We start from the raw sequence: 22,607 nt of genomic DNA on the forward strand, positions 1-22,607 counted from the left end.
CATTAGCCTACAGTAGAGGTTTACACTGCCAGTTTGATCACAATCAAGTGTTTATCTGTAGTCATTTTATCAGCATTTCAACAAACTTACAACAAACTTCTGTCAATGTTTCTATTTCTTTCTCATTTTTAAAATAAATTGTGTTTGTACTGTATAAATTTAACTGCAGCAACACTGAAGTATCCAGTTAATGTCTTCCCTCCACTAGAGGTCAGCAAAGACATGCTGATCTTTAATCCAGAAATATGGACTGTAAAAACATCTCGTCTTGAGGGCCTTGCAGAAGCGTTAAACTCTGGAATGCTTTTAATCCAAGTGATGGTGTTAATTCTGGCCATGCAGTTAATGAAAAATAATTCCTCCAAGCATGTCGAGCACCGATGTGCCAAACAGGATGAATATTATTAGCGGAATGCCAGAGGGCATCAGCAAGGGTGTATTGAAAGATGAGGAAATTACAGATTAGGTGAACATGGAGGAGCTTTGCCACACACATATACACACACTCACACCCACACCCACACACACACTTGGCATGTTTACAGTTTCTTCATACAGAATATTAGATGCTTTGTTTTTATGTTTGATATATGTGTATTTCAAATGAATTAGTGATGTTTGAGTGTAAAGTGATTTACAGTTTATTTGCAGGATGGCTGAAAGGGAGTTAGAGATACAGCTGCTCAGTTGTTTTTGGCTCTGTATGTTTGACTAAATTGTCATTTACCTTAAGGGTTATACAGTAAACAGCTGTCCTGTTATGTGTGTGGAGCAGAGTTGGACACAGTTCGCAGAAATGTTATCACTTCAGTGAGTGTCACAAGCACGAGCATACAGAGCTACATAGACAACTTATGCAGGTGCTCTCTGTAGAACTGCAACGGAACTTCTACCACCATAGGAAATGAAGTTTAAGTGCTGTTTTTCTCTTTTTGGGATCCTTTTTGTATACATCAAAATGCTAAAGCTCAAGCTTTCGCATCCTGTGCAATCCAGTACTGTCATCGACGACGGGTTGAAGTTAAACCTATAAAATCAATTGGGAACTAAATAAAAAGTAAATTCCTCAGAAATATTTGGTTAACAAAGCATTTGAGGAGACTCAGGAAAGTACAACCTCAACTAGCCGTCAGAATTTATTGAGCACTGTAGGGATTCTCGATGACTGTGTGATGTATTTGCATAATGCATGCTGGGTATTGTAGTGAGGGAGCACTAATGGACAAAAACGATACAAAATTGTGAGTTCTGTCAAACCGGTGAGGCCGGGAGGTGCGAAGCTACTTAACATGGCATAATACAGAAATCCTGCTGGTGACGTCTCATATAAATAAAAAATAATGCTTGGCCACGCCTTATTAAATTGGGGAAACACGATCCTAATCTGTGGCCACGAGACTGTAAGGCATGGTTATGAGATAATTAAGTCATGGCCACGAGGTAGGATCTCGTTCCCACGCCTTACTAAGTCATGGCCATGCATTATTTTTATTTATACAGAATGTCACCAGTGGGGATCTATACCGTCATTAATGGTCGCGACTCAATTATCTCGTTCCCACGCCTTACTAAGTCATGATCTCGCATTAGGCAGGGCCACGTATTGTTTGTTATTAAACAGAATGTCACCAGCAGGACTTCGTGGCAGATGCACTTTAAATGTTAACAGGCCAGAGTGCCCCTTTGAGTTCATGTCGCCGTGTAGATGGACCTACCGTGACCCGCGCATTTGGTTTTACGTTTCACTGATGCACTCCACGGAATACGATCCCACGGGTTTGGCTGGTCTTGGCGGTGGGGTGCTCGTGGCTAGTCAGAGCGCCTTCCCGCCTCTACCTGTGAGCTCAGACCTGTGCACGCGCTGATGAAAGCCTGGAGGGGCGCGAGACTCTGCAGTGACTCTGCCTCCACACTGATGACTGGTGGAAAGCCCGAGTTCCCTCAGACCTTCTCTCCAAACCAGAAAAACGCTGCTTTACCGGGACATGAGCCGCGCCGTTTCCTCACACTTCGCTTTCTTTAGTTGTTTACAGTAGTTTCGTACAACTCAGAGGAGCTGGAGCGTCTGAGAGGGAGATGGACTTGTAGAAGCTGCCTCACTGTCGTCTCGTGTTTGGGAAATACTCGCGGTTCTTAAGCTCTGCTATGGCGAAAGCGAGAGCGTCTAAGGTCTATATGATGTCGTCGGAGAGGAGTTCGCGGCGTTTGGCCGGGTACGTGGCTCTGCTGGCTGTGCTGGTGATGAAGGTGGCCGCGGAGCTGCCCGCCGAGACTGCGAGGACTGGCCGGCTTCAGGTGGACAGCAGCGCGGCCAGCAGAGTGAGGAGACGCGGGAAGCAGGAGGCGCTCAGAGGGTGAGTGGCTTCAGGAGGACGGCCAACTCTGGAGGTCCTCCGTTAATACCGAGGACGTGGTGATTTCAGTGCGTTATCGAAATGAAGGGTTGAAAGTATCGAAATGTAAAACTCTGCCGCCCTTCAACGCCCTTCTGTCTCTTCCAACTGCCATTTTCCAACCGTCAGCCCCCAGACTTTGCGTCTGGGCGCGTGCGCTCGCGCTGCTTTAGCTCATTCGCGCTGTTTTCGAAGTTTCCAGAGAAATGCCGCGTTTGCTATATCCATGCTCTGCAATAAAACTAGTATTTTCTGGAGTTACACAATATGTGCATTTAGAGCTCAGTGTAATTAGAACATTTTAACACATCAAATATGTAAAACAAATCTAGCCAAATATTGACAACAGTTATATGGAAAATATTAGTTCAGAACTATATCTCAGCTTTAACCAGTTTCTGTACAGATCAGGCTGTTGCTGACCTTCACCTGCTCACCTACTCTGCCCAAAATCCAGCTTAACTATTACTCATACTTGTAGTGGTGTGTGGAAAATTGAGGGTTAATGGGAAATTCCAGATGTAAACAAATTCATTCAGACTGCCTTGATGTAAAATGTGTTTTTTATTATTTATTATTATTTATTTTTTTGCTGAGAAACTTATTGACTCTGTGGTTTACAATGGTGGTGATAGGAACCGGGGGTCAGAGTGTCTGCAGTGCAAATTGAACCATTATAATTTGCTGTTCAAAATGACCGGTGAGTGTACATGTGTCTTCTGATTTTGCGCTATGGATAATGGTAATGTCACCAGCACGGTTTTCTTTAGGGGTCATTTGCCTTACAGCACCCTGAACGTCCGTCTCTGTAAATGGAGTTTAATAAAAATCATTGTTGCACAAAATTATATCAGATTTTTTGTAAAATAATGTTTCAGACAGCAGGCAGCACGTCGAGAAATGAAAAAAAAAAAGGTGGAATTCCCCTTCAATCTGACTTTTACTATGAATTTCACACTTAAAGATGAATTAGTTCATTAAATATGTAAACGTTGAAGACATAGACAAAGTCGTTCAGAGTGGTTTGATGTGAAATGCTCTGTTCTAGAGAAACTTCCCTAATGCCACTTCCAAAACTGTTCAGAGCAGAAGAGATAGGAACCAGATGTCCAGTTTTCATCCAGATACATCATGTTTGTATGTTCTTAATAGTCTTGCATCACCTAAACCACCAGAATCAAATTCTTACTGATAACTGTTCACAGTAGTGTACAAAATGTTTACATTTGAGCATTAATGTGGCTCTCAAAGTGATGTATGATCTAATAATAATAATCTAAAATAACACATCCTTAATGAAATGTTAATAGAAAGTAGGATGTAAGCTATATAAGCTATACCTCATGTTCCACACCTAATCATTTAAATGCCTTTTCTGTCATGATATACTGTCTGTGTGACTCATTGTAGCTTTTCTTGTATACATATATATCACATATATGCTCACCTATACAGAAGTAACAATAGTGTACAGGCGTCCTCTGTATTACGTTATTGTGGTAGGGACCTTCAGGGACGTTAGCTGTGTCAGGAAATTTTACCCCACATAGTCTCACCCTGGAGTAAGTGATGGCTGCTGTTTTTCCCTCTTATGGAAATGACACGGCTGTGAAGAAGTTTGACTTGAATTTCAAAAAGGTCACACTATTCCACTGACCAGAATGCCGGCACATTTGTCTTCACTGTCTTATTAGTTTCTGCAGCTATAAATGAACTCTGGTTCTTGAGAAGACCACATTTTTTCAGAGGTTCACATCCTCTAGTGCTTCAGGCTTTTATTCCCTTATTTGAGATTGTAGATTAATGTAAATTTGTCAATAGCTACCATTCTTATTGTTTTTTCCCCAACCCTTTACAGTTGCATGGTGAATACCAATAAAACGTCTTGTTGGTTGGGGGTAGGGATAATGGGTGCAGTGTCGGAGCCCCCCATAGCAGTTATCTGCCTGGGTGGCCTTGGTGATGCTTCCCAAATGCTTTAAATGATCACCGACATGATGTTGACACACTACCATCTTTTTTCCAGGTTGTCGATGCCATTTGTCCTTCTTAATATGAAATAGTGAAAAAGAAAGTTTAGCATCAGTGTTCTCACACTTTAAAGGGTCTGTATCCTACATTTGTCTTGTAGTTGAATTCCTAGGGTCAACCTAGGATGTATCATGGACTTTTGAACTGTACACAGATAACAAGCCACGTGGTCTTTAGCCTGCGTCCATGATTTCCAAAAAGAATTTCAAATGTTGATTCGTCGGACCAGAAAACACTTTTCCACTTCCCGTCAGTCCTTTTTAAATGAACTTGGGCCCAGAGAAGGTGGAAGCATTTCTGGATCCTGTTTAGATATGGTTTCTTCTTTGCATTTTAGAGATTTAACTGGCATTTGTAGATGCGATGATTAACTGCTTTCTTTGGCTGTGGTTTTCAGAAGTGCTCCTGAGCCTGTGCAATGGTTTCCACTACAGAATCATGTCTGTTTTTCATGCAGTGCCGTCTGAGGGCCTGAAGATCATGGCCTGCAAATACTATTTTTTGGTCTTGTCCCTTGCATTCAGAGATTTCTCCAGATTCTCTTAGTCTTTTTATGGCATTATGTACCATAGATGAAGAAGATAGGCAGCTTTTACATGCTACATGTTTCAGCACTTGATGGCCCACTCTGAGTTTGTGTGGTCTGCCACTTTGTGGCTGAGGTGCTGTTGCTATTACATGCTTTCATTACACAGTAATTACACTTACAGCTGACCAGGCAGCTCTAACAGGTCAGAAATGTCATTAAGTGTGGCACTTTCGTAGAATGCTACCTTTGCCAAAGTCAGTTAAGATTACTGAGCTTTTCAATACACATTCTACTGCCCCATTTATGCCTATGGAGATTGCATGTGCTTGATTTTATACAGCTGTTAGAAAAGGGTGTGGCTGAAACACATGAACTTAATAATTAGGAAGGATGTCAACATACTTTAGCCATTTATATATGAATACTTTGGTTTTCGTTACACAACAAAACAATACATTCTAAATGTTCTGTTTTTGCAGCTCAGTTTTCTTATATAGGCTGTATGGAATGTGGAGTGAATGGTATGTTATGAAACAAACAGAATTTACATATAACCAGACCTCTTAAACAAGGAGAACAAGGGATGCACACAAATCACCCTGAACAACGTGTACAGTAGCCTTTCGTCACAGGACAGGTGAAATGTGATTACAACCAATGGTTCAAATGGGAATATGGGAATTTCTATGAATCACTTTGATAGAAAGCTGAATCATCATCATAGCTGCTTAAAAGCTGAGTGTATGACATGTTCCCAAGCAGAGATGATGAAAAAAGTCAATCAGACTCCAAGCTTTGACACTGAGGCACACTGTCAATGCTCTTCTACAGGCCGAACGTGTGTGGATCCCGTTTGCATTCCTACTGCTGCCCAGGCTGGAAGACTTTGCCCGGGGGCAACCAGTGTATTGTGCGTAAGTAATGCACCAGATGTTGCAGATGATAAACTGTCTTTCTGCTGAGCTGGTCAGTAGGACATGTGCAACTAGGACACTTTTGCTTGTGTCTCTGCTTGCTGTTTTGTTTCACATAGCAGGCTGATTGGCTCTGAGTGGCGAACTAAGAGTAGTCATGCCATTTTGTGAAATACTACATTTTGAGGTTATACTTATGGAACAGGTAAGGGTGGAACTGATGCATTTTAAGGATAATTGAGCAAGAAACATTTTGTTTTACATGTGAAATGAAAAACAACAAACAAGTCAATGGCATGGGTAAGGCTTCCCCACTGAAAGCCTATTAGCTTAGGAACTGTACATGTTATATGTTTTATACAGTTTTATACAGGTGTTTCTGAAATGTTATCAGTAGCTGGATATACACCTGAAATTACATATACTATTCTTGGTAATTCTATATATTCTCTGAGAGCAGGAATGAGTTTTTATATTAAACGTATGAACACACAAAAATTGAGTACTGTGCAAAAGTAAGAGACCACCCTTCAGTTATTTAATTTCCAGTCAAAATGACCATTAAATACAAGTTATTCCCTTTACACTGTCAGGAAAAGAAGCCAAAAACATATTTAAGAGTAGAAATATTGTCTGCTTTTTCAGTATTTTCTGTGTCCACCATTTACCTTTATTACAGCTTTTCAGTAAATTTGCTTGTGGCTTTTTCAAAGAAATTAGCAGGGATATTTTTCCACACCCCCGAAGTTCAGTTTTAGATGTTAGTTGCATTTTCTGCTTCTCACAATCCAAGCAATCCCAAACACATTCAGTGAGGTTGAGTTCTGGACTTTACTACTTAGTATCTTTTTGACAGTCACACATCCTTTAAGACCGATAACGTTCATTGTCATCTCACAGTAGGGAAGAATGGACAGAGACACAATGTTTATCTGATAGTGACAGCTTTGCTGGTGTACCAGGTCTTATAGGAGGTTTTTTTTATTTTATTTTTTGGTCCCACTTTATATAAAGCGTCTCTAATAACGGTGTACTTACATGTGAACAACATATGCAACAACAATGTAACTACTAATGATTAAGTCAGTATTACAGATGGATTACATTAAGTACACCATGTAATTACATGTTAATCAAGTTGTTTTGCCCCATGTAATTACACAAGTGTATTTTAATAGTTGTAACAGCAAATGCTCTCTCATGTAGTTACACAAGGGTAATAACATACATGTAATTACCTTTATGACTTAAACAGCAGTTATTTTCAGAAGTTTTTTTTCCAGCACTAAAAAGAAGTATGTAATAACATTACAATGCAATAAGACATTACTTACGCTTTATCTGCCAGCTTTCCTAACATTTATCTATCATTTATGTTGCTAGTGTTGTAACCAGTTTCAACTGTGACAGTACAGCAGACGTCCACTTATCTTAATGTATAACATATATAACATGAATTAAATTAGTTGCAATTCCCCCAAAGCAATATCTGTATTACCACTCCATTATTACACAGCGCCTACATACCAACTACATAGGATCTGTCCACTTATATTAAAGTGTAACTTTACACTATTGGAAAGTTCCTGTGTAGTTGTTATAAAGGTACAGTATAATTACAGAATGGTGTTAATCAGTGTGATGTGATTAGGTTACCTTCTTTACACACAGATATGTACATACATGTGATGTTACGCAAAATATACTTCCTTTTACCATGGAAAAAGACTTCTGATCTTTAGTATATCAAAAAGATACACTTATGTAATTACATGTGGCTGTACTTCTACAATCCATCTGCAACACTGACTAAACCATCAATAGTTACATTATTGTTGCATATGTCATTCATGTGTAACTATACCGTTATTAGACACACTTAATATAAAGTAGGGCCAATTTTCTGCATATCATTTAATAAATTTTTGAACTCTAGTTTTGGAAACTCCTCTTTTTCACTTATTTTTCTGTAACATTTCCTCTTCCTGATGCAAGATAATCTTAGATCTATTGTCCCCAGATCTGTCTCCTAAAAGAAGAAGTAACTTGTATTTAATTGCCATTTTGAAATGAAATAAATAAAGGATTTTTCATGAATTTTGTGCAGCATCGTATATGGGGCACCGCATTTCATCCAAGGATCAGTCAGTTCACCATGCGAAAGTGTAGTCAGTGGTCTAGTTCTGCCCACTCTCCATCTGCTCTCCTCTCAATCAATATTTTTTGTGTAGGTATTAATTTTGTGTAGGAAATTGATTTAGAAACCTGTTCCACGTACATACCAGATGGAGTGAACTGGAGGCGTGTATCATGTTGGACTCCCCTTTAGTTAAATTTTTGGTTAAATTTGATGACTCTGACATACAGTAGTAACCTATTTGGAACTTTAGTGTGTGGCCTTATCCTTCAGCACAAAAGACGCATCACTTTGTATTTGTATTGAATTTTAAGAGCCTGGGAATTAGATGTTACAGAAAAACTCAGAACATAAATCAGTTGTCTCAAGTTGTCATCTCTTGGCTTAGTGCACAAAAATGCATATGGAAAATGTAGCTCTCCCTCCTTTTTCTTTGCTTTTATGCCCTGCTAGGACTTTTTAAATACATTTCTTTGTGAGTCATTTGCCTTTTATTAGGATACCTGTTTTCTGTTGTATTCAGAAGATCATGCCATCATATTAATATTGTCATTTCCTTTTTCCATCTACAGCCATATGCCGTAATAGCTGTGGTGATGGCTTCTGTTCCAGGCCCAACATGTGCACATGCCCCACTGGCCAAATTGCCCAATCCTGTGCAGCCAAATCCTGTAAGTTTCAGTCAGTAACTTAACATTTGAAATGGAAAAAGGGAGGAAAGTCCAGTCTGAGATGTTAAAACACCATTTCTGATTATTTTCTTGAATAGCTTTATGACTTTCACAATAAAAACATGCGCCTGAAAGGTAACCGTGTCATGCCGGGGTCATAAAGTGTTGTGGGGTTTTAAACAGGCTGCAGACAGATTTGTATGGCCAAGTTTACAGTGTCTGTCTTTCTTTCTGTGCTGTAGCCCAGCAGTGTAGCATCAGGTGTATGAATGGAGGAATGTGTGAAGAGGATCACTGCCAGTGTCAGAAGGGCTACACAGGAACCTACTGTGGGCAGCGTGAGTACATTAAAATGAATCAGAGAGTTTTTGGCTTGCAAATTACATGATATGTTGAAATGACAGTCCAATAAGTCCATTAAGCATCACTGTTTAAACAAAAGTCATTTTTCTCTTTTCTTTGTTTGTTTTACATGTATTGAAAATGCCAGCTGCTTTTTACACCATGTCAAAGTTTTATGACAACAGACCAACAGAAACGGTCTGAAATGACACAGAATATAGTTTCTTACATTACCTTCCATTGAAAGCTGAGATTTTTTACCTTCTATTGGAAAGTTTTTTTGGGAATATGAATTTTCATTGCAACAGCGGCAATATGTTGACTGTAATCAAAGGGATAAGTGACACTACTGTTCAAAAGTTTGGGATCACCATTCAACAGTCTGGAACCACTGCATTCATGGCCAAAAAACCCACTACCCCACAACTCCATGGGGTAAAGCTAATTAGTAAGTAGCTGTGAAAAGTAAATTTTAGATGTATCAAGAATGATAAACGCAGCGGTAGATAGTTCTATAATGATTGAAAAAGCTGTAGAACATTCAGAGTGTATTTATAATAAAACTAGCTTCCAGAATGCTTCATATTTGAAAGGCTGTGATCAAATCTTTAAACAGAGAAATCACTGTAACTAGATAATAATAATCACACTGTATTATTTAATAACCATAGATAAAAATTATTTTTAATGCTCCCATTAAAACATCTTAAAATATCATCTGGTGCATAGCTTATTGTATTTCAATCTATACTGTGCAAGTGTTTCTTGAATAAAAGCAGAAATTATTAATATTAAAAGTGGTTCCAAACTTTAAAGCACAATTGTAAGTACATAATTTATTTTGTTTTGAAGGCAACCCCTTTAGGGACTTCATTGCACATGCACAAATGGTGAATAACATAATTGATAAGCAATGCTTAAGTATTTATTAAGAGCTTATGTCAGTATTCACAATATGGCATAAGCAGTTTCTCTTAAATACTTATTACTGCTTTCTATTTGATTATTTGTTGTACTTTTTATTGCATGAGGTTCATTTTAGTATATCCCATCACGTTTCATCATTTTTTCATCCAAATTGGCTAGTGAACATGGTTTAGTAAGTGTTTTTATAGTGTTATTAATTATAAGTTGTTCTAGAAGTATTTATATATATATATATATATATATATATATATATATATATATATATATATATATATGTGTGTGTGTGTGTGTGTGTGTGTGTGTGTGTGTGTGTGTGTGTGAGTGTGTGTGTGTGTGTGTTTGTGTGCATGTGTGTTTCCATTATATGAGCACCAAACCCAGCTAAAATATATGTTTTTTTATTTCAAAAGGTTTTAGAGGCTCTTGCTCTGTCATAAATAGTAGCACACCCAGTCTGGAGAGCTGTTCAGTGCAGCATCTGCCGTGCCACCTGTATTCCTGTAATAGTCAAAAACTCCAGGCTTTCAACAGGTGTAAATCACCCTGAACAGCAGCAGCTCTTCTCTGAGTGAGTGGGCAGTAGTTATAGTAGTTATAGAGTAGTTATAGCTGAAAGGCAGGAAAGGCCAAGGGAACCTGTCTTGCTCCGCTGTCATTCTGCTGGAGAAATATGTGGGAGAGGTCAAGGCTCTGCGGTTTTAAATGTCAAATGCTCTGTGTTGAAACTAAATCAGGTGTTTATGGAATTCCCATAGTTTCACACATTGAACTACTCCCTTGGACGTCCTCTCTGTCTGTGGCTGAAATGTGTCTTTTTAAAAGATAAATGGCTTGAACTGATTTTTAAGTGAAGTGACTGACTTCATTTGTGAGAGCATCAGTAAAACTAACACTTAGATGAAAATATCACCTACCACACTGATATTTTTTGGCCCAGAGGAATCTAACTCCCCTTTATAATGAGAATGCCAAAAGAAAAGGGACGGATTTATTGGCTGAGTTTTTGTGTGTGCTTGACTAGTCTGAGTCAGTCCTTTTGAAACTGAATAGCCTTTTTTAATGAAAAGGCCTTCATGTTATGTGCTTTTGAGATAGCTACAATAGGATAGTTACACTTTGTGGCCAAAAGTATCTGGAGGCAACATCAGCACAAGAACTGTGTGTTGAGCTTCACAAAATGGGTCAAGCAGATGCATGAAAGCCTAAGACCAATATATGCACTATCAAGCAACTGCTGGAGTGTGTAAAGCACTCCGCCATTGGACTCTGGAGCAGTGGAAAACTGGAGTGATGAATCATGGTTCACTATCTGGCAGTCTGATGGACAAATCATCTGGGTTTGGCGGATGGCAGGAGAACAGTTTTCTCATGTTTTCTGATAGAAAATGATAGAAATAGAAGAGGTGCAAACCCATGGACTTTAGTTGGTAAAAAGGTGATTTTATCTACCTGGGCACTTCCATAGTTCACTGATGTAAACAAATAATGGAATCCCAATCATACTGTGGACTTAATATATAGTTTACCACCACACACAATGTGATGCTGCACTATAAAAACCTTTCTGTTAAAATTGAAAGAAGTAGCATCACGGAATCAGGAGGGAAAAAACATGCTAAAATATGGCATGTATGCGGTGCTGTGAGTGAGCCTGTAATTTAAGATTCAGATGCGGCGGGTCGGACTTTGTGGGAGATTTTCAGACCATGTCATACGCCTTTACATATTAACATCACACTCACAGACTCAATAAAGAAGGTCTGGCCTGATTTTTAGGTCTCCAATGCAAAATCAACATATAAGATCATATATGCATGTCTTCAGTAGACGCAGCCTTTAGGTTTTGGCTGAGATCTCTTTGAATTCTTTCAATGCACTTGCAGTCATCAGATTCATGAACTCATAAGGATCTGATACACAGCCAACTTTACAAAACCATGTATTATGTACAATTACACATATAAACCAGAGAGGTCTCCAAATTCCTGAAACTTACACAGAGCAGCTTTAATGAGTGTGAGCAAGGTGGATCAGTTTTAAAGTTTTCAAAAAAAAAAAAAAAAGAACACTGAGGATTCTTTTTGGTTGTGTTTCAGCTGTATGTGAGAAGAAGTGTCAGAACGGAGGACGCTGCATTGGGCCAAACCGCTGTGCGTGTGTGTATGGATTCACAGGCCCTCAGTGTGAAAGAGGTAAGAGCTCTATATCACTTAATGCTTATCCTCTCACCCTGAGGAATGCACTGTCTAAGACAGAGAGAGAGTGAGAGAGCAGTCACGTGGCTAGAGCACTCTCACTTCTCTCTTCTTTTCCCTTTTTAACCCTCTAAAGCACATGTCCGGTCTATTGCCATTCTGCACTTTACCTGGGGAAACAACTCCCTGAGCATAGTTTGATACTTTACATGATTACACGTTTCATTTTCGTGCAGATCCGTATAGGTCCAATCATAGATAAGGAAAAAGATCTTTTGGCAGAATAAGTGTGTTGTTATTTAAGAGAGTAATCTGACCCCGTCACTGTTGCATGCAGTTTTAGGTCTGCTAAGGCTGCTGTACATTTTATTTTCATTTCATGTGTGGAACTATATGTGGTATTTCTGTATCAGTGATTTATATAAATGTAATTTATAATGCTGCTTAGATTCATGCACAGACTTCTACTGTCAGTCTATAAAGTTTCTTATAGCTTTTGTTGGTAGTTCAACTTTGTTGTTTTAACAGGTCTTTAGATAAGTGACAACTGGGTGTTTATATTATCAGGCCTTGTTACCAACTGCAAAGTGAGATTACTGTATTGTTGAGTGCAAGAAAACATCCAACTTTTTTGAACAAAACTGTTAGCAAGTACTCTTGGTCAAATTATTTTTAATAAGTACACATCCCATGCAGAGAACATGTTATTCTGCACATTTGACCTTTTTCTTGCTTATTTCAACATATTTGAATGTTGGCATATTGGCATTTTGGTTATGGCACGTTTTATTTATTTATTTTTTCATCTGGTATAAAAATAAATAAGCAAATAAATAAAAAAAATCATGCTGTGTTGTGAGGATGTTGTCACGTGTCAAGTCTGCAAATGAAAGTTATATTTGTATTCATCTATCCTGTGTGTGTCTGTGTGCATCTCTGGGAAAGACATCAGAGGTATGGGGTGAGTGGGAGCAGATGTGGGTGAACGGAGCAGTGTTGAATTTTGCAGTGCTGGGTGACAGTGGGAAAAACAGAATGCTGTATATTTTTTGAGCTGCATAAAAGTGAAGCACTGTCTAAAACAGGTGAATCACTGTTCAAACTACTGTAAACTGATTTCTGTCAACAGGTGCTTTTCCAGATGCTTTTAAAACTGCCTTGTTGAAGCCTCTAGTAAAAAAGAGCTTGGGTCCTTCCATACTAAATCATTTTAGACCAATTTCAAGTCTTCTTTTTTTAGTTAAACTCTTAAGTAGTGGGTGAGCCTCTCAGGCTGTTAAAGTGCCGTCTAACGCAGGTGAATCAATTTCTGATACAGCCGAATCCTTGTTTAATACAAGTGAATCACTGTCTAATACAGAAAAATCACTGTCTAATGCAGGTGACATGCTGTCTAATGCAGGTGAAACACTGGGTACTGCAGGTGAATCATAGTCTGATACAGGTGAATCACTGTCTGATACAGGTGAATCACATCTCACATCTCATAGAGGTGAAGCACTGTTTAATGCTGGTTGAAGTGCTGTCTAATGCAGTTGAATCACTGTAATGCAGATGAAGCGACATCTTATACAGGTGAATCACTGTCTGATACAGGTGAATCACATCTCACATCTCATAGAGGTGAAGCACTGTTTAATGCTGGTTGAAGTGCTGTCTAATGCAGTTGAATCACTGTAATGCAGATGAAGCAACATCTTGTACAGGTGAAGCACTGTCTAATGCAGGTGGAGTGCTGTCAAATACAGGTAACTCACTGTGTAATGCAAGTGAATTACTGTCTGATACAGGCAAATCACTAACTGATACAGGTGAAGCACTGTCTAATTCAGGTGACATGCCGTCTAATGCAGGTGAAGGACTGTCTAAGGTCAAGTGAAGTAGTGTCTGATATGGGTAAAGGCCTGTCTGATACAGGTGAAGTGCTGTCTGATACAGGTCACATGCTGTCTGATACAGGTGAATCACTGTCTAATGCAGGTGAAGTGCTGTCTAATGCAGGTGAGGTGCTGTGTAATGCAGGTGAGGTGCTGTATAATGCAGGTGAAGCACTGTGTAATGCAGGTGAAGTGCTGTCTAATGCAGGTGAGGTGCTGTGTAATGCAGGTGAAGCACTGTGTAATGCAGGTGAAGCACTGTGTAATGCAGGTGAGGTGCTGTGCAATACAGGTGAAGTACTGTGTAAAGCAGGTGAGGTGCTGTGTAAAGCAGGTGAGGTGCTGTGTAAAGCAGGTGAGGTGCTGTGTAATGCAGGTGAGGTGCTGTGTAAAGCAGGTGAGGTGCTGTGTAATGCAGGTGAGGTGTTGTGTAAAGCAGGTGAGGTGCTTTGTAATGCAGGTGAGGTGCTGTGTAAAGCAGGTGAGGTGCTGTGTAAAGCAGGTAAAGCACTGTGTAATGCAGGTGAGGTGCTGTGCAATACAGGTGAAGTACTGTGTAAAGCAGGTGAGGTGCTGTGTAAAGCGGGTGATGTGCTGTGTAAAGCAGGTGAGGTGCTGTGTAATGCAGGTGAGGTGCTGTGTAAAGCAGGTGAGGTGTTGTGCAATAGAGGTGAATCACTGTGTAATGCAAGTGAATCACTGATACAGGTAAAGCACTGTCTGATACGAGTGAAGCAATGTCTAATACAGGTAAAGCACTGTCTGATATGAGTGAAGCACTGTCTAATACAGGTAAAGCCCTGTCTGATATGAGTGAAGCACTGTCTAATACAGATAAAGCACTGTCTGATATGAGTGAAGCACTGTCTAATACAGGTAAAGCACTGTCTGATATGAGTGAAGCACTGTCTAATTTAGGTAAAGCACTGTCTGATACGAGTGAAGCAATGTCTAATGCAGGTAAAGCACTGTCTGATATGAGTGAAGCACTGTCTAATACAGGTAAAGCACTGTCTGTTATGAGTGAAGCACTGTCTAATTTAGGTAAAGCACTATCTGATACGAGTGAAGCACAGTCTAATACAGGTAAAGCACTGTCTGATATGAGTGAAGCACTGTCTAATACAGGTAAAGCACTGTCTGATATGAGTGAAGCACTGTCTAATACAGGTAAAGCACTGTCTGATACGAGTGAAGCACAGTCTAATACAGATAAAGCACTGTCTGATATGAGTGAAGCACTGTCTAATACAGGTAAAGCACTGTCTGATACGAGTGAAGCACTGTCTAATACAGGTAAAGCACTGTCTGATATGAGTGAAGCACTGTCTAATACAGGTAAAGCACTGTCTGATACGAGTGAAGCACTGTCTAATACAGGTAAAGCACTGTCTGATACGAGTGAAGCACAGTCTAATACAGGTAAAGCACTGTCTGATACGAGTGAAGCACAGTCTAATACAGATAAAGCACTGTCTGATATGAGTGAAGCACTGTCTAATACAGGTAAAGCACTGTCTGATATGAGTGAAGCACTGTCTAATACAGGTAAAGCACTGTCTGATACGAGTGAAGCACAGTCTAATACAGGTAAAGCACTGTCTGATACAGGTGAAGCACTGTCTGATATGAGTGAAGCACTGTCTAATACAGGTAAAGCACTGTCTGATACGAGTGAAGCACTGTCTAATACAGGTAAAGCACTGTCTGATACGAGTGAAGCACTGTCTAATACAGGTAAAGCACTGTCTGATACGAGTGATGCACTGTCTAATACAGGTAAAGCACTGTCTGATACAGGTGAAGCACTGTCTAATACAGGTAAAGCACTGTCTGATACGAGTGAAGCACTGTCTAATACAGGTAAAGCACTGTCTGATACGAGTGATGCACTGTCTAATACAGGTAAAGCACTGTCTGATACAGGTGAAGCACTGTCTGATATGTGTAAAGCAATGTCTAATACAGGTAAAGCACTGTCTGATACGAGTGAAGCACAGTCTAATACAGATAAAGCACTGTCTGATATGAGTGAAGCACTGTCTAATACAGGTAAAGCACTGTCTGATATGAGTGAAGCACTGTCTAATACAGGTAAAGCACTGTCTGATACGAGTGATGCACTGTCTAATACAGGTAAAGCACTGTCTGATACAGGTAAAGCACTGTCTGATACGAGTGAAGCACAGTCTAATACAGGTAAAGCACTGTCTGATACGAGTGAAGCACAGTCTAATACAGATAAAGCACTGTCTGATATGAGTGAAGCACTGTCTAATACAGGTAAAGCACTGTCTGATATGAGTGAAGCACTGTCTAATACAGGTAAAGCACTGTCTGATACGAGTGAAGCACAGTCTAATACAGGTAAAGCACTGTCTGATAAAGGTGAAGCACTGTCTGATATGAGTGAAGCACAGTCTAATACAGGTAAAGCACTGTCTGATACGAGTGAAGCACAGTCTAATACAGATAAAGCACTGTCTGATATGAGTGAAGCACTGTCTAATACAGGTAAAGCACTGTCTGATACGAGTGATGCACTGTCTAATACAGGTAAAGCACTGTCTGATACAGGTGAAGCACTGTCTGATATGTGTAAAGCAATGTCTGATATGGATAAAGCATTGTTTCAGACAGGTGAAGTCCTGTTCAGCATCCCACTATGGGGAAAACCCTGTTAGCATTTGTAACAGGCTTTATCTGTTTTGTCCAGACAGGTACATGAGCTCATATGGGAAGCTCATATCTCTTTTACCTGTCTGACTCCTTTCAAAGAAAAGCGTCTATGGCTGACAGGTTTAGAGGAAGCGGAATAGGATACTTTTAAAGTTGGTCAGGTCTTATGAAAACTTCTAATGTCTGTCATCAAAGGCCCTGTAATCAAAGTAGCTGGAATGCTTTTCAAGTCACACACTGATTGGAACACCAGGCTTGTGACCACTGCCGGTTTTGCTGTTGATTACTTGACTGCGAGCAAGAAAGTTTGTAAAACAAAAGAGAACCTTGTGAGGAGAGAGAAAAAGAGAGAGTTGAGGGGCATGGTTGACATAATGGCCCTTATTTTACTGAATGTAACCTTGAAGGCCCCATATTTGACATGTAGCCTATGTTTTTTTGTACCATAAAGAGTCACACTTGATTTTTAGACAGCCTCTTTATCCCTTGAGCAGACTGTATTTGTTACTGTGCCTTTAAGACTGATGTACGTAAGCGCCCTCTATGTGACCCCTTCATGAGTGAAATGAGGCACACCATGTTCAAAAAGCGATCCAGGTTGAAATGTTCACAGCAAAAAGTTCAGACTGAAATCTTCAGGGACATCAGAAAAAAATTAACCGCAGTCTTTTTGTATGTCTAGATCCTTTGAAAGTCTGCAATGATACATTTGCTTCAGCCAGGATCAGCACAGTGTTTAATCATATTCCTCACATCTTCCACTCCAATGACTCTACCAGGGATGAAACAGTGACTAGTTTCACTGTAAACCACAATGAAATTCCAGGCGGTTAGTATTATCATTTCAGATTTTAATCATCATTAAAACCGTGGTTAATTACTGCACTTTGAAAAACTCAAGTTAAATACTGTCCAGCATCAACCAAAGTTAGCAACCATCTGCCAGGTGCAGGCGCAGCATGCAACAAGGGTGTGTTTTGTGTCAGAGTAAACATGGCTGCAGGCAGTGACAGTGCTCCAGAGATTTCATAGCCTCCTAAGAGGACTGTCTGAAGTGTGGTAGTATGTTGTTTTTTAAGAGTACAGAGGGAAACTCTGTCTGCAGAACATACAGAAAGAAAATTGCTACAAAATGGGGCAACACTTCAAATCTTATGATTCACCTTCATGACCTCCACCTCTACTTTATAGTGAAAATGTTCTGATGAATTATTGGTATAGTGTAGTGGGAAATACCTCTGCCTTCTCTGCTGTAGACTGGGGTTAAATCCCTATACCAACAAGAGTATACCAATAATCTATACCAATAAGAGTCCTTGGGCAAGAATCCTAACACTACCTTTGCCTACCAGTGTAAAAAAGATCAAATTGTAAGTCACTCTGGATAAGAAAGTCCGCTAAATGCTGTAAATGTACCTTCTCAGGTAACTGCATACATAAAACTCCAGGAGGGATAGTTTAATAGCTTAAATTAACCTCTCATGGCCACATGGTGCCATGTTTAACTTAATGGCATATTTGAAATGGTTTTCAAATCTTTACATAAGATATTGACTGTATTATTCTTGTAATGGTTATGCAAACAAACAGTTCATAGTACTGCTAATTTTATTTTTGGTTTTCAATGCAAACATTTCGTAAAATAATTTCAATAATTGTGTATCTGTAGTTTTTTTTAACGATACATTTTAACAATACCACAATAACATTAATAACCATCATAACTATGGTCAATATAATCATATCGTTTCATCTCTGTGCTCTACAGACCACTCTGCAGTCACAACATCCCACATCACTTCACTCTAAGTGGCAGTCTAAACCTGTAGACTGAATGGTGATATGTAGATGCATTCATAGTTGTGACATCACAACAATGATGAACTTGCTGTTTTCGCAGCGTATACAGATTTCAAAGTTAATACAGTTTATATACACAGAGCAAAGAAAATTTGTTTTCCATGACTCAAGCTCTTGGACATACTGCTACATAGCTGAATTACTACATTATTGATTTGAAAATGTTAATTTGGCTTGTTTCGAAAAAGCAGAGAGTGCATTGTTAATCTTGATTTCATGCACTTTATAAAAAGACTGATTCTGGCATGAGACTTGCATTATAATGAGGGTGATTCTAACCAGATTATAATATTAAGCCTGGTATGAATTACTTCACCAAGGTTTTCCTTAATGTGGAATAAGAGAAATTTTATTTTATTTTTTTTTTATATTGGTCAATTGCTTAGAGAGATCAATGGACAAAAGACAAATATCTGAGCCTCAAGATTTTCTATAGAAAATTAGTATTGCCCTTGAACATTTTTACAGTACAAACCCATAACATCTGATAAAAGACTTTCAGATACTTTGAAAGAGATTGAATTATGTGGCTGAGAAAGAAAAACTTAAGCTCTTAAGTTGCTTTTAAGCTCTTCAGAGTGCTCCATGTAGGTGTAGCAGTGCTTTCAAGTTCATGGAGTTGGCAGCGCTGGTGCAGCACATGGTTGAATAGAAGGCCTACTCTGCTCTAATGCAGAACACATGCTGGTAGCTAAAGTGCATCTGTATTGTGCTGGGCAATGCTATAGCAAGGAATGCACTCAGTAGCTCATACCAATAGTTACGTCTGACTTTTCACATGTACAGTTGAATAGCAGGGTAAAGCAAGGACATGTCTGCTCAACCCCATAAAACTTTTGACCCAGCAGAAGCTTCGGATGTGATTCAGTTAGGAATGATTTGCTTGAACTCAATTGGATAATCCAGTAAGAATTAAGTGTACTTTCCTTTGAGACATATGTGAGACAGGTTGGGTAGAGAGCTGAATTTGCTCAAAGGCAACTCTGAAGGTTAAGCTTCCAATACCTTCATACAGTACTGTGTAAAAGTCTGAGACCCCATTCATTTATGTAATTTACAAAGTTATTATTTTTCAGCATCAAGTAAGAAACAGAAAACATATTTGTCTGAATTTTACACAGAAGCCTCAGCGATAGATTTTTCAGTATTTAGTGTGTCTACTGTTTGCCTTTATTACAGCTCCCATTCTTTTCAGGAGACTTGCTTTCAGTTTCTCAAAGAAATCTTCAGGGATATTTTTTCACACCTCCAAAGTTCTGTTTTAGAAGTTGGTTGCATTTTCCTGCTTCTCACAATCCAAGTAATCCCAATTACAAATTTGGACTAATCAGTCCATAAAACTTTACTCCACATCTCAGATTTTGATGTTCTAGTCTAGATTTTCTTCTTTTTTGTCTATTTCCTTTTCTCAATAACTGTTTATCCTTTCAGACTCATAGCATCAGATTGTATACTATTTCATGTATGTGTCATGTGCATGTATTTATCTTTGTGAATACCTTTTAAATGCATATTTCGTTCTAAAATGCTTCTAAAAGTTAAAATACAACAAGCCATAAAAAAACAAACAAACAGGCAAACAAAAACATTTAAAAGCATTTTTGTATATTGCAGAATATATTTGATGTATAAACTTTGCATATGCTCTTTCCCATTGATTCAAAGAACAGGGCATCAGGACGCTTATAGTCTATACTTTAATCAAATATTTTTCAACTAATACTGAACATGAGGCACTAACAGTACACTCAGTAATCTGTTTTAAGCAGTGAAGGCAGCCTTTCTGATGTTGAGCTTTTACCTCTCGTGTCATCTGCCTTACAGACTGCTCCCCATCCTGGCCTCCTAGCTTTTCTGTAAATGTTTATAAGACCATTAAAAGTGGTCTAACAGTGGCAGTGCCTGGACTGCGGAAGTGTCCCAGAGCAGCTGTGTGTTCCAGTCACCCATCGTCTATAAAAGCGACTAGATGCATGTGGAAGAGGCAGAAAGAATGAGCTTCTACATAGTTAACTAGCACATTGATTATTGTCTGTTCTACCATGGTGATAGAACTGAAAGGGTAAAAGAGGTTTTTGGGTGATCCTGAAACAAAGTGACCAAAGTGACAGTCCAAGTACAAATTGTACTCTTCTTTGGTTCTGAAATCTACCTGCTTATCAACTCCAAATTCTTGATTTGAAGTCTAGATTTTTGTTTATGAAGATAAAAAGCAGCATCTGCCAAGATCTGCCATCCCAAGCATTCTTCCAAAATTACAATTACATTATTTTAAACATCATTTTATCCCTTGATGGTGAAAAAAATGTACTCTTTAGTTCCACTCTTCCATTTTGCTGATGTACATAAGCTCAGTGCAGCTGAGATCAAGACTTGTTCTTTGTTTATGAAGAAATATTTGAGCCTGCCAAGACAAGCCTTTCTGAGACCTTCACTTATTAGTTCTGTTTTGGAAGTTCAACACATAAAGAACTTAAAGATCTTCAAGATTCAGCTATACTATGTTATACTTTGCTATACTTCACCTTTTCTACAGTAACTTCAATAAGCTTGATACTTCTAACATGTGATTCTGCATCTTTTCACAGATTACAGAACAGGTCCTTGCTTCTCCCAGGTGGTCAACCAAATGTGCCAGGGTCAGGTGAGTGGCATCGTTTGCACCAAGACACTGTGCTGTACCACTATTGGCCGAGCCTGGGGTCACCCATGTGAGGAGTGTCCTGTTCAACCCCAGCCCTGTCGTAGAGGGTTCATCCCCAACATCCGCACTGGAGCCTGCCAAGGTCAGTACTTACACAGCCTATATTTACCATTTACTATTTTTTTCAGTTGCAAATTTCTGTTTTACCCCATTTAAATTACAGTTATCACATGATAACAGAAGCACAGTATAGTTTGATTTTATTATTTTTTTCACTTCCACAAAAGTCTGGATTCTACTATGCAATTTATATGCAATTAAACAAATGTATTTAAATGTGACAAATATGTTATAGAATTATGATAATTATTTGCAGAATAATTAGATTTAGGTCAAGCCTGTTGATTAGCCTGGCAAAATGCTAGCTAGGTATGTGTATATTTTCAATGCAAATGAGAGTAAAGCATTTTCTTTTTATAATCATATGGAGTTCATCCATCATTGAAAAATGATTTCAAAAGGAAGGCGTGGTCTTGAACCAGTAAGCAGCCATTCTGTCCATAAAGAAAACCATGGTTAGACTGAAAGAAAATACAGCAGTGAATAGCTGCTGTTAGTCTTCATGTGCTTAGGAACTAAAAACGGCAGCTGTGTTGTATGCTCAAACATCTTGCCAAATGAAGCTTTGACAGCTTAACATGAAATGACACTCTATGCTGTCATTCGGAGACCAAACATGGTGGGTATGAATCTAAACCAGTAATATTGAGCCAGAATTCTGTTTGCAACTTCCCTCTTATCAGCTTGACATTCACAATTTAATAGCTGCCAGAAAACTATCTATCTCATTAAGCAAGTCAGAAAAAAAACAATATGCTCAGTTACATCTTCTCATAGGTTAAAAGGTTGGGAAGTGCTGGTCTAGTATTTGTACAGACATGTGTACAGTAGATGGCGTCTTCTAAAGATCTATAACACTAGAATATTACGTCTTAAGGACGTTTTAACCTGAATTTGGCTAGCAAGTTGTAGTTTTTAAGCCTCTTTAGGCTATCAGACTGACCTCCAGAGAATGCTTTGAAGCAGATACACCAACCAGTAAACATTTAGACAATACAACATCCTCTGCTTACAACGTACACTTGCTGCATTCTACTGCTTGCAGCCAGGAGCATCATAAGAAGTTTATGGATAATGGGGCTAAGCCTGTACTAGGGGGTCTTCACACCCTGGAAGATTTTTTTAATAGCCCCAAAATTTCTGCTCATCATGAGCTTTTAGAGGACCAACAACCAGTAAATGGATGTTTGGTCAAATTGGCACACAGTACATCTGTCTCTTTGTAGTTTCTATTAACCACTGAGCTAGCATGACTTAAATACTATATCTGTCCATGTACAAACAGGTA

The 22,607-nt window shown here is 39.0% G+C and overlaps 1 protein-coding gene across 1 annotated transcript in view; it reads left to right on the forward strand.

Moving 5' to 3' along the window:
* The first annotated feature begins 1,919 nt into the window (after positions 1-1,919).
* The window catches only part of LOC108423776 (fibrillin-2), a 108,267-nt gene continuing 87,579 nt past the window's right edge, over positions 1,920-22,607 (forward strand). Inside the window, exons 1-6 of the mRNA XM_017691317.2 lie at positions 1,920-2,354; positions 5,785-5,867; positions 8,577-8,675; positions 8,918-9,013; positions 12,041-12,136; positions 21,144-21,341. Coding sequence (XP_017546806.2) covers positions 2,146-2,354; positions 5,785-5,867; positions 8,577-8,675; positions 8,918-9,013; positions 12,041-12,136; positions 21,144-21,341 — 781 coding nt within the window. The 5' untranslated portion in view covers positions 1,920-2,145. The remainder of the gene's footprint in view (positions 2,355-5,784; positions 5,868-8,576; positions 8,676-8,917; positions 9,014-12,040; positions 12,137-21,143; positions 21,342-22,607) is intronic.

This window comes from Pygocentrus nattereri, chromosome 18, assembly GCF_015220715.1.
Source record: "Pygocentrus nattereri isolate fPygNat1 chromosome 18, fPygNat1.pri, whole genome shotgun sequence".
NCBI classification, from domain to species: Eukaryota; Metazoa; Chordata; class Actinopteri; order Characiformes; family Serrasalmidae; genus Pygocentrus; species Pygocentrus nattereri.